At 44.2% G+C, this 12,732-nt stretch overlaps 1 protein-coding gene across 1 annotated transcript in view; it reads right to left on the bottom strand.

Annotated features, from left to right (window-relative positions):
• Positions 1–12,732, bottom strand: part of R3HCC1 (R3H domain and coiled-coil containing 1) — a 287,331-nt gene that overhangs the window by 134,100 nt on the left and 140,499 nt on the right. The window contains exon 5 of the mRNA XM_069212662.1: positions 5,593–7,357. Within this exon, the coding sequence (XP_069068763.1) occupies positions 5,593–7,357 (1,765 nt within the window). The remainder of the gene's footprint in view (positions 1–5,592; positions 7,358–12,732) is intronic.

Raw genomic sequence — 12,732 nt, 5'->3', positions numbered from 1 at the left:
AAAAGACATAATTTATAGAACACATAACAATATAAACCTATACATAAAACTAAATTATATATATTCATTTAAAAACCAAGGATTAAAGTGATGTTATAGTTGGGTTTGGATTTGGCGCGCGCAAAATTATAGAAAAATTCAGCTTTTATAATTAGAGTTATTTCAAGTAACTATAACTTGTGCCGTAAAGTAACTATAACTCACACCCTCGCCATGCACAGTTTTCTTATCAATACTTTTACTGCAAATGTTAGTGATTCTATCAATGATGTCATAGACGAGGTAATCAGTGATGTAATATCTGGGGTAATCAGCAGTGCATGGCAAAGGAGCAAGTTATAGTTACCTTAGGGCACTAGCTATAGTTACTTCAAATAACTAATTATAACAGCTGAATTTCTATGGTTTTGTGCATGTAAAATCTGGACTTAACTATAACGTCCCTGTAACCTGTTTTTGTAGTGAATTTTTAAGGTTTTTATATTCCATTTCCTAACCATAACATCCCTGTAACCTTCATCTTTTTCCGTGAATTTCAAGTATTATTTAACTTTGAATAAGATGTTAATCGCAATGCACTGGGATGAGGAGGGGGGAGGGGGTTAGAAGCCTTGCCTTGCATTGTGCTGCCCTCACTCAAGCTTGCTGCTCCTAACAACCCCGCCTACCCCCTTTTTTCTTGCCCTCCACTGTTCAGGTCCATGCCCCTGCTCCCTCACTACAGCCCTGTATGGCCACTGTTCTGCCACTGCACATCCCGCCTGCCCTGAACAGTTAGCTTGCTGACACATCCACCTCCTCCCTCCCCCTCTGCTGTCAAAGTCAATGCACTAGCCCCCCTCCCTCCTACCCTGCATGGTCAGATGTGCTTCAACTGCCCCCTCCCTCCTGCCCTTCATGATCCAACTGACTGTCCCTCCTGTTGTCCATGTGCAAGGCCCTATCCCCTCTCTATTGCTTTCCATGGTCCGTTGTACTGCACCGCCATCCTGCTTGCCGTGTGTGGTGTACTGTGCTGCTGCAACGTGATGCTTGCCCTGTAAGATCGGTTTGGTGCCCCTGCTCATCTCTCCCCTGCCCTCTGTTACAGAGGGCATGGTCTCTAACCCATTCCACCTGCCCTCCGTGATCCAACGTACCATACTTACCAACATTTTGAACTTGGTAAGAGGGAGATTTTGGGGGGAAAAAACTGGGGAATTGATTTTCCCCACTGACTTACATTGAAAAAGAGGAGATTTTAGGAGGCAGGAGGCAGATACAAATAAAGCCTTTTGAGATTAACAACATTGGAAGCCTTCTGCCTGATCAAGTCTGCTGGCAGATTGCGTTACTGCTTTGTTACAGATGAGAAAATTAAAGGAGACTTTGAAGTACAAACAGTCTGGATCAACCTAATACCTACTTTACTATGGCCCTCATTACGAGTGGTCTCTTAAATCTGATGGGCTCAGTAACATGCTCCTACTAGAATTCTGTGGTCTGCTGTGTTTATGCAGATCTATTACAGCTGCATAAAGCAGCTGATACATACGTGTTAAAATACAAGGAGAAAGGAAGAAAGGGACACGAATCTGACCCAGAATTACTGATTCCCCAGTAGTTCCTAACTTCTAAGGCGACATTGAGAGTCCAACACTTGTAATGGCCAGGATTTTTCTCATCCCCAGAATCACCAAAACCCTCAGTATTGGAAAATCCGGAGAGGGTGAGGAGGCAAGGTGGGGGTTGTTCTATTTACTACAAAACCTTTTTGAAAAATGCACAGCCAACCTGAGGAAAACCCCCTTAAATAAGGCAGGTGGTTTTAATGGCTAGTGAAGTAAAGGTCATGCCAAAACTATTATCTGGCACCACTCAGATATACTAAATTGCGAGCAGAAACAATAAATAAATGCAAAACTGACTGAAAAAGCAAAATTAAACAATGCAATTCCCTAATTTTCCTTATGGTTTGGTCTACTCTCATCACTTTGATTTTCACTCTTACCTCCTGGCTCTACATAAGATGAACATTACACTTCATCTTTAATCGTCTGCACTATAATGTGTGTTTATTGTAAGGAAATGCCTCCTTGGCATGGTTACCCCCTGACTTTTTGCTTTTGCTGATGCTATGTTTTGAATTGAAAGTGTGCTGAGGCCTGCTAACCAGGCCCCAGCACCAGTGTTCTTTCCCTAACCTGTACTTTTGATTCCACAATTGGCACACCCTGGCATCCAGGTAAGTCCCTTGTAACTGGTACCCCTGGTACCAAGGGCCCTGATGCCAGGGAAGGTCTCTAAGGGCTGCAGCATATCTTATGCCACCCTGGGGACCCCTCACTCAGCACAGACACACTGCTTACCAGCTTGTGTGTGCTGGTGAGAACAAAACGAGTAAGTCGGCATGGCACTCCCCCCTCAGGGTGCCATGCCAACCTCACACTGCCTATGCAGTATAGATAAGTCACCCCTCTAGTAGGCCTTACAGCCCTAAGGCAGGGTGCACTATACCATAGGTGAGGGCACCAGTGCATGAGTACTGTGCCCCTACAGTGTCTAAGCCAAACCTTAGACATTGTAAGTGCAGGGTAGCCATAAGAGTATATGGTCTGGGAGTCTGTCAAACACAGACTCCACAGCACCATAATGGCTACACTGAAAACTGGGAAGTTTGGTATCAAACTTCTCAGCACAATAAATGCACACTGATGCCAGTGTACATTTTATTGTGAAATACTCCCCAGAGGGCACCTTAGAGGTGCCCCCTGAAACCTTAACCGACTATCTGTGTAGGCTGACTGGTTCCAGCAGCCTGCCACAACCGAGACATGTTGCTGGCCCCATGGGGAGAGTGCCTTTGCCACTCTGAGGCCAGTAACAAAGCCTGCACTGGGTGGAGATGCTAACACCTCCCCCAGGCAGGAGCTGTCACACCTGGCGGTGAGCCTCAAAGGCTCACCCCTTTGTTCCAGCACCGCAGGACACTCCAGCTAGTGGAGTTGCCCGCCCCCTCCGGCCACGGCCCCCACTTTTGGCGGCAAGGCCGGAGGAAATAATGAGAATAACAAGGAGGAGTCACTGGCCAGTCAGGACAGCCCCTAAGGTGTCCTGAGCTGAAGTGACTAACTTTTAGAAATCCTCCATCTTGCAGACGGAGGATTCCCCAATAGGATTAGGGATGTGACCCCCTCCCTCTGGGAGGAGGCACAAAGAGGGTGTACCCACCCTCAGGGCTAGTAGCCATTGGCTACTAACCCCCCAGACTTAAACACGCCCTTAAATTTTGTATTTAAGGGCTCCCCTGAAACTAAAGATTTAGATTCCTGCAACTTACCGAAGAAGAAGACTGCTGAGCTGAAAACCCCTGCAGAAGAAGAAAGAAGACACTAACTGCTTTGGCCCCAGTCCTACCGGCCTGTCTCTTGCCTTCTAAAGAAACCTGCTCCAGCGACGCTTTCTCAAGGACCAGCGACCTCTGAATCCTCAGAGGACTGCCCTGCTTCAAGAGGAACAAGAAACTCCAGAGGACAGCGGACCTCCGGCGACTCCAAGACTGTGAGTAACCAAAGATGTCCCCCCCTGAGCCCCCACAGCAACGCCTGCAGAGGGAATCCTGAGGCTCCCCCTGACCGCGACTGCCTGACTCTAAAATCCCGACGGCTGGAAAAGACCCTGCACCCGCAGCCCCCAGCACCTGAAGGATCGGAACTCCAGTGCAGGAGTGACCCCCCAGGAGGCCCTCTCCCTTGCCCAGGTGGTGGCTACCCCGAGGAGCCCCCCCCTTGCCTGCCTGCACCGCTGAAGAGACCCCCTGGTCTCCCATGGATTTACATTGCGAACCCGACGCTTGTTTGGACACTGCACCCGGCCGCCCCCGCGCTGCTGAGGGTGTACTTCCTGTGTGGACTTGTGTCCCCCCCGGTGCCCTACAAAACCCCCCTGGTCTGCCCTCAAGACGCGGGTACTTACCTGCTGGCAGACTGGAACCGGGGCACCCCTTATCTCCATTGAAGCCTAAGTGTTTTGGGCACCACTTTGAACTCTGCACCTGACCGGCCCTGAGCTGCTGGTGTGGTGACTTTGGGGTTGCTCTGAACCCCCAACGGTGGGCTACCTTGGACCCCAATCTTAACCCCGTAGGTGGTGTACTTACCTGCAAAACCTAACAATACTTTACCTCCCCCACGAACTGTGAAAATTGCACTGTGTCCACTTTTAAAACAGCTAAATGTGTTTTATGTGAAAAGTATATATGCTATTGTAATTATTCAAAGTTCCTAAAGTACTTACCTGCAATACCTTTCAAATGAGATATTACATGTAGAATTTGAACCTGTGGTTCTTAAAATAAACTAAGAAAATATATTTTTCTATAACAAAAACCTATTGGCCTGGAATCGTTTGAGTGTGTGTTCCTCATTTATTGCCTGTGTGTATGTACAACAAATGCTTAACACTACTCCTTTGATAAGCCTACTGCTCGACCACACTACCACAAAATAGAGCATTAGTATTATCTCTTTTTGCCACTATCTTACCTCTAAGGGGAACTCTTGGACTCTGTGCATACTATTCCTTACTTTGAAATAGTGCATACAGAGCCAACTTCCTACATTTATGAGTTACCATCATTACATTTTCAGTCTCGAACTCCACTTCTTTCGGCCGTCTTTCCACCATTCATCTTATTTCTCTTTTTTATGCCTACATTTTATCTAAATTTCTGTTTGTTTCACTTAATTTAACAAACAGGTCCATCAACCTATAAAACTATTCAATGAGTTCAGGTAAACTCTAGAGATACGTGGATAACCAAAAAAGGCCAAGAAAAATAATCTTGGGGAGAGAATGTCAGCATTTCAGCTTTCCAGAAAATTACACTGCACCTTACATAGTGGCAATTATTTTACAGTTCTACAAAACTTCAGAATATGCTGCAACTCGAAGTATAGAAAAACAGAGGTCCTAGTTGCTACTACTACTCTGAGCAATTTGCCTTTTATTAAGAGGTAATATCAACACATTTGTAATGTTTTAGTCGAAACGTTCTACAGATATTCAAACAAAAACAATTCAGATTTGAGGTCTCCAAGTGTCTGAAGAAGTACAAATAAATATTGTTTTATAAAAGTGATTTCACCGACTCAAACACAACTGTAATGCTTTCCAGAGGAACGTCCCTGCTGGCAAAGTTTTCAGACTGTTCCCTGAAACCTGTGCAACAAATCGTAGGACTGAATTATTTAGATACGCTTGGAAAATCATGAATCTGGTACAATTTCATAGACAAAAAGCAATGAGTAAGTGGTCCTGCAGCTTGATGCCCACTCCATTAATTATCCCACAAGTTCATGTCACAACATGTACTTTCTCAATAAACAGGTCTGCACTGGCACATTAAAAATGTTTACATTCAGAAAAGTTCACTTTGAGATCAACACAGCTCAAAATACATTTACCAAACTGCACGAATATCTCATTTAATCTATCAGAGAGCAACTCCACCTCAGCATCCAGTGGCAATCAGTTTATAAAATAATGAAACCACTCCACATTACACATATGCTACTGGGAGTTTGTTTTTAATCTCTCTAAAAAAATCATTACCTCTTGTAGCAGTTGCTGGCTGTAATCTTCATCCTCCCTTATCTCTTGGTCTTCATTTCCTGTAAGGGGTTCTACACTTGTGCCAGATACAGAGGAGCTTGTAGCATGATTTGCTTCACATGGTACCCGTGCAGCATCAATTTCTTTATTCAACAGTTCTGGTAAGGGCATGCTGATTTCAGCATTTATATCTGCATTTTGGCACTCTGCTGAAGATGTTATGCTTTGATCAGTCTGACGTTCAGTGTTTTGAAGTGTATTACTGCCCTCTAAAGGACACTTGTGGACAGTGTTGTGAGAAATACATTTAGAATCTGAAGTATTTAAAGTCAGTGAGGTTTGTGGGGGGTCTTCTACATTCTCTTCACTCATATCTCCAATGCAAATGTGTTGCTCTGCCAAGTCTTTACTGACCCTTAGTCCCCCTGCTACAGGCCTGTCCTCCACTGGCATATCGCTTACAGTCAGTAAAGCATTTGTATTAAGTTCATCAGATGTCTTACTTTTAATTTCAATACAGTCTTCATTTGGATTTTGGAAAGCAAATACCCTGCGTTCAGCTTCAGGAGAGAGTTGTTTTACATTCAAGACTTCATCCTCACAATCTTCTTTTATAGTTTTGTTTGACAGCACACTGTTCTCAACTTTCAAAACGGCTTGGTTTACACCTCCAGCCCCCATTGTTTTAGTCACTGTTTCTCCGACATGAACTGGTACACTGGAGGTCAGTTTTACATTCTGTGTAGCAGCTTGATGTGTATCAGATACTTCAATTTCTACTGGTGCATCAACTGTGGCATGCTTTACCAATACCTTTTCATCTGCTGTAGTGTTTTTACACATCTGTACATTTCCATGACACTTAGCCTCACTGGCAACAGTGGTGTTCATTGCATCCGGAATGTCTAATACTGTACCTGCATCACTTATAACAGATCTGCTTACATCCAGGGCCTCATAATTCAATTCTGTGGTTAGACCAGCTAATTGCTCACAAATACTTGCCCCGCTTCTTCCACTTTCTAAAGCAGCTTTGCCCAAATCGAGGGCATTACAGCAGTCTTCTACTGCTTCCATAACTGATTCAGAAATATCTGCCACAATATGATCATCTTCTGTGGGTTTACTAATCTCCAGGGTTTTACAACTAGCGTTCATTTGCACTGTTTCACCTCCTTGCTTAGTAACATCAGTCATGCTGCTATTATCTTCTACAGCTGTTTTGCTTATGTCCAGTGCCTTAGTGTAAAATATCATCCCCATTGGTTCACCCACTAGCTCAGTAACATCTTTTTCCAAAGCAACTTGTTTTGTATCCATCATCTCTTCCATCGTACTTTTATCTTCTAAAGTATCATGACTCAGGTCCATAGGCTCACAGTTGGAAACTTTTGCTGATCTTTCCGTGACTTGCTCATGTAAATATCTCTCATTGCACTCATTTTCCAAATTGGGTTTCACAATCAAATCATTGCATACGGCTTCTTTGTCGGCTCCGTAAGTGACAATCTCAGGCTCTTCTGTCCCACTGCTTACCCAAGTGCCATATTTTTGGCGAACACCTGCAGGAACATACAAAGGTTTATCTGGCCTTTTGTTAAACTGTTTTCTACCCCGACCTCTCGAGGGTCTGAATGGATGAATGCCATCTCCACCACTTGTGCGTTCAGATGCTCCTTCCCTGCCACTTCTGCCTCCTCTCTGTTTCCGATAGTTATTAAATCCAGGGGCATCACGATTATGATGATTTCCTTCACCTAGGATCCTATAGGAAAATTACAGTAAAAAAAAAAAACACATGTTGTGAATTCAGATCATTAAAATGATTTCTTTAATTAACGTTTCTGTGATTCTGCAAACAAACAGCAGAAACATTTGCACCCGGTCTCACATACCACTTTACAACAGAAAACCACTGAAAGAGAGGACAGAACCTAGGAAGACAGCAGCACATATCACATCCACAGTTGCACACATTTTTGTAGCATCATCAGCCGGGCCATTAACTTAATATACACTGAAGACTGTCAATGGCAGCTGCATTAGAATTTCACTACTTGTAAAAACAAACTGCAAGGAATATAGTTTTCTTTTTATCAGAAAAAGCACTAAACTACAGGAAAAAAAAGTAGATAAGGTTTAAATGTATCTCATAAATTACCAGGTAAATGACACAAAGGAATTACAGTACTGCACAGGTAGAATAAATAATTAATCCAAAGGGGAGTTGCAAGATCTAATTAAAAAGTCCAAGAATATTTCCATATGCCTGATATGTCCAGTTTTAACCATCACAACATGTTCCCTCAAAGCAATAATCCAATGTTCTTTTTATCAAGAAAATATAGAATTCTGTATTGCTACATACATACTGAACTGAAAAGGTCTAACGGTTTGTATTTTTTGTGACATCCACAAATGACGAAAGGTTGTTTCTCTTTTGCAGACCACTGTGAAACATTATTCCAAGAAAGTAAAATGTCTTTCATCTGGCATCCATATTTCATATCTGAATTTCTGGATGCACAAAGCCTTTTCTATTTCTTTTTCTTGGCATTCCAAAGCATGGGAAGAGGACGGGCAGTTAGGCGAACAAGAACAAGCTTTTTTCTTTTGAGTTCTGATGACTATTTTTATTAAACTGAATGTAGAGGGGACTACACGTGGAGTGAGTGGCACAAAGCATTGTAATACATTCCCAATAATGCATGGCATATTGGGCAAAAAGCTGTAGATTTGTTCCATTTGGATTGCCCACACATCAAACCAGATCCAGAGCAAGAAGCAAACTATTGTCATCACAATATTCATGATAATGAAGGGTGGGCACCACTAAAAGCTATTACTTACGTTTGAGACAAGGGGAGACCTTTCTAGGGTTTAAAATGTGTTCTCATTCATTAAAACCCACTGTGGATTTACATTTGTTACCATGCTTATGTGAACAGCACAACAACACTGCCATGAGGCAGCTGATCAAGGACGTACATATTTACAGCGCCACTGACTTCAGCGGAAATAACAACAGCAACAACCAAGATAGCACTGTTTCTCAAATATGTGATCTTTATTTCCATTCAGTTGCTGGGCAGAATAATCCTGGAGTGCTTGCATGGTCCCCAAAACACTTGGTCTATGGCAGTGTTTCTTAACTTTTTGACTTGTGTAGAACCCCACTTAATCATTACTGAGATCCGAGGATGCTCACTAAATGATTATTGGAATCCGGGGCCCTTGGCCTAAGCAATTTTGATTATTTGAACCACAAAAACAATACACAAAATATGGAAACAAGAATTCATCAAACAAATAAACACATGATGAAATATTCTATTTAATTCAAAAATTTCAAAAAATGTGTTTTATAAATATTTTATAAATTGTATTTAGACCACTTGTTGCTTGTACTATATTCTATTCGCACTTGCACTTCTCCCAAGAATCAATCAGAGGATACCAGCCTAATTGTAGCCTCCAATTTCAAATTCTTTCACATTAGCAGAACGTTTTAACATTTTCAGTTTTATATTTCACTTCTTTATTTTCATACACATTATTAATCGGTTGATATTGTTTAATTTCCTAAGCAGTCACAGAAAGCCTTGACGTTGCAGACCCCTAGGAGCCCCAGGGCCATAGTCACATGCTCTGCCCCCAATGACATTGATATTAAAAACAGCTCTCAAGTAACGTCTAAGCATACCTAGCAGCTGTGGCGCACAAAGGTAAACACCCATTAGAAGTGGTGTGGTCGTGAACCCTACAGAAATCAGATTTGAACCTTTTTTCTCCAGTTATTGTTTAGAGCAGGTACAAGCTTGACTAGCAGCCAAAGTAATGGGAAAGGGAAAAACTTTGTCATTCTGACACCAGTAGTCGAAGTCAAAATGTACAGGGTAGTAGCCGGGTTGTTGGAGCACTGTTGCCCTGCTGCCGATACTCCACCATGAGTGCCTAGTAGGGCATATTTCTTTTGAGTCTTATGTATTTTCCAAACACTGCATCAAAACAGGTATTTTTGCCAGTTTCCACTTCAGCCTCCTCCCTTCTTCCAACATTTGTTTTAAAAAAAGGGAACAGGCCCAACTGTCTTCTGAAGTGATGCTGGGACATTTACCAGGAATCGGGTCCATCTCGTTTGATAACACTAGCAAATCGAACCGCAAGGTTTCCTCCTATTAATGAATCTTGTAATATCAAATGGGGCGTTTATTATACCCTGTGAAGGATTGATGCAATCATTCCAGTCATTTTTCCAAGTATCCTCTTGTACTTCTCTTTGTTCTTCTCCCACTACCTTGCCCAGGGTGATGTCTGTCGCTACTTGGGTGGAACTGTAGTAGTGGTCAGGAAAATGTGTTGAGAGAACAACATGGACTATTGACAATGGGGCTGGTGTTGGTGAAAACCGAAGGTGGGATGTGTGACTTGTGGGGGACAGGGAAACCTAGCATCAGGAGTTGTAATTTTATAATGAGCTCCACCAGGACATGAGGGTTTGAATAAGCTCAGTTACTGTAGTAGGGGGTTATAATCGTTTATCTATCTAAATCTGCTGCACTGCCAGATTCAGTATTGGTTTTGGCAACACGGATGCTGGCAGCTCTTCTGCATGTATGTGGATCATCTTCCATCAGCCATTTAACTTGGAGTTGGTCAGGGTTTCAAGCCCCCATGAGAAACGCACTCATTTCGTGGTAACAAAATACTTTGCTGACTGGTACTGTTGGTTTTTGAACTCTGCAAACTCAGGTACTGCTATACAGTCCACGGCATATGTGCTTTGAGCCATAAAACATGGTAAAACTGGACAGTTCCTAACTGCCTATTTAACTTTCCAGGAAGGCCACAGTACAAGTCATGAGTCTCTAACCTTTTCTCTAACAACAGCTACATACATTCAATGAAAATCATCCCAGGCTACTAATATCAGTGTTGTAATAGTAGGTGTTGGACCTGGCCCTTTGTGCGGGGTCATCCCCAAACTTTTTGCCTCCTTCCTCCTATTTTTCCTGACCTGTTTTTGAACTCTGAGCACTTTACCACTGCTAACCAGTGCCAAAGTGCATATGCTCTCTGTGTAAATTGTATGGTTGATTGGTTTATCCATGATTGGCATATCTGATTTACTGGTAGGTCCCTAGTCTCTAGAGGTGCCCAAGGCCTGCAAATAAAATGCTACTAGTGGGCCTGCAGCACTGACTGTGCCACCCACATAAGTAGCCCTGTAATCATGTCTCAGACCTGCCACTGCAGGGTCTGTGTGTGCAGTTTTTAAACTGTAAATTCGACTAGGCAAGTGTACCCACTTGCCAGGCCTAATCCTTCCCTTTTCCTACATATAAGACACCCCTAAGGTAGGCCCTAGGTAGCCCTGTGAGAAAGTAGCCTCTTTCTAGCCTTGTTATCCCCACTTTTGGCCTGTTTGTGAGTGTATGTCAGGTGTTTTCACTGTCTCACTGGGATCCTGCTAGCCAGGGCCCAGTGCTCATAGTGGAAACCCTATGTTTTCAGTATGTTTGTTATGTGTCACTGGGACCCTGCTAGTCAGGACCCCAGTGCTCATAAGTTTGTGACCTATATGTATGTGTTCCCTGTGTGATGCCTAACTGTCTCACTGAGGCTCTGCTAACCAGAACCTCAGTGGTTATGCTCTCTCTTTACAAATTGTCACTAACAGGCTAGTGACCAATTTCACCAATTTACATTGGCATACTGGAACACCCTTATAATTCCCTAGTATATGGTACTGAGGTACCCAGGGTATTGGGGTTCCAGGAGATCCCTATGGGCTGCAGCATTTCCTTTGCCACCCATAGGGAGCTCTGACAATTCTTACACAGGCCTGCCACTGCAGCCTGAGTGAAATAACGTCCACGTTATTTCACAGCCATTTACCACTGCACTTAAGTAACTTATAAGTCAACGATATGTCTAACCTTTACCTGGTAAAGGTTGGGCGCTAAGTTACTTAGTGTGTGGGCACCCTGGCACTAGCCAAGGTGCTCCCACATTGTCCAGGGCAAATTCCCCGGACTTTGTGAGTGCGGGGACACCATTACACGCGTGCACTATACATAGGTCACTACCTATGTATAGCATCACAATGGTAACTCCGAACATGGCCATGTAACATGTCTAAGATCATGGAATTGTCACCCCAATGCCATTCTGGCATTGGGGAGACAATTCCATGATCCCCTGAGTCTCTAGCACAGACCCGGGTACTGCCAAACTACCTTTCCTGGGGTTTCACTGCAGCTGCTGCCAACCCCTCAGACAGGTTTCTGCCCTCCTGGGGTCTAGCCAGGCCTGGGCAAGGAAGGCAGAACAAAGGACTTCCTCAGAGAGAGGGCGTTACACCCTCTCCCTTTGGAAAAAGGTGTCAGGGCTGGGGAGGAGTAGCTTCCCCCAGCCTCTGGAAATGCTTTGATGGGCATAGATGGTGCCCATCTCTGCATAAGCCAGTCTACACCGGTTCAGGGATCCCCCAGCCCTGCTCTGGCGCGAAACTGGACAAAGGAAAGGGGAGTGACCACTCCCCTGACCTGCACCTCCCAGGGGAGGTGCCCAGAGCTCCTCCAGTGTGCTCCAGACCTCTGCCATCTTGGAAACAGAGGTGCTGCTGGCACACTGGACTGCTCTGAGTGGCCAGTGCCAGGAGGTGACGTCAGAGACTCCTTCTGATAGGCTACCTGTGTTGCTAGTCTATCCTCCTTCCTAGGTAGCCAAACCTGCTTTTCTGGCTATTTAGGGTCTCTGCTTTGGGGAATTCTTTAGATAACGAATGCAAAAGCTCATCAGAGTTCCTCTGCATCTCTCTCTTCACCTTCTGCCAAGGAATCGACCGCTGACTGCTGTGAACGCCTGCAAAACCGCAACAAAGTAGTAAAGACGACTACTGCAACCTTGTAACGCTGATCCGGCCGCCTTCTCGACTGTTTACCTGGTGGTGCATGCTGTGGGGGTAGTCTGCCTCCTCTCTGCACTAGAAGCTCCGAAGAAATCTCCAGTGGGTCAACGGAATCTTCCCCCTGCAACCACAGGCAACAAAAGACTGCATCACCAGTCCTCTGGGTCCGCTCTCAGCACAACGAGCGCGGCCCCTGGAACCCAGCAACTCTGTCCAAGTGACTCCCA

This window comes from Pleurodeles waltl, chromosome 11 (assembly GCF_031143425.1).
Source record: "Pleurodeles waltl isolate 20211129_DDA chromosome 11, aPleWal1.hap1.20221129, whole genome shotgun sequence".
In the NCBI taxonomy this organism is placed as follows: domain Eukaryota; kingdom Metazoa; phylum Chordata; class Amphibia; order Caudata; family Salamandridae; genus Pleurodeles; species Pleurodeles waltl.
The sequence above is the reverse complement of the archived record's forward strand: the minus strand, read 5'-3'. Positions and strand labels throughout refer to the sequence as shown.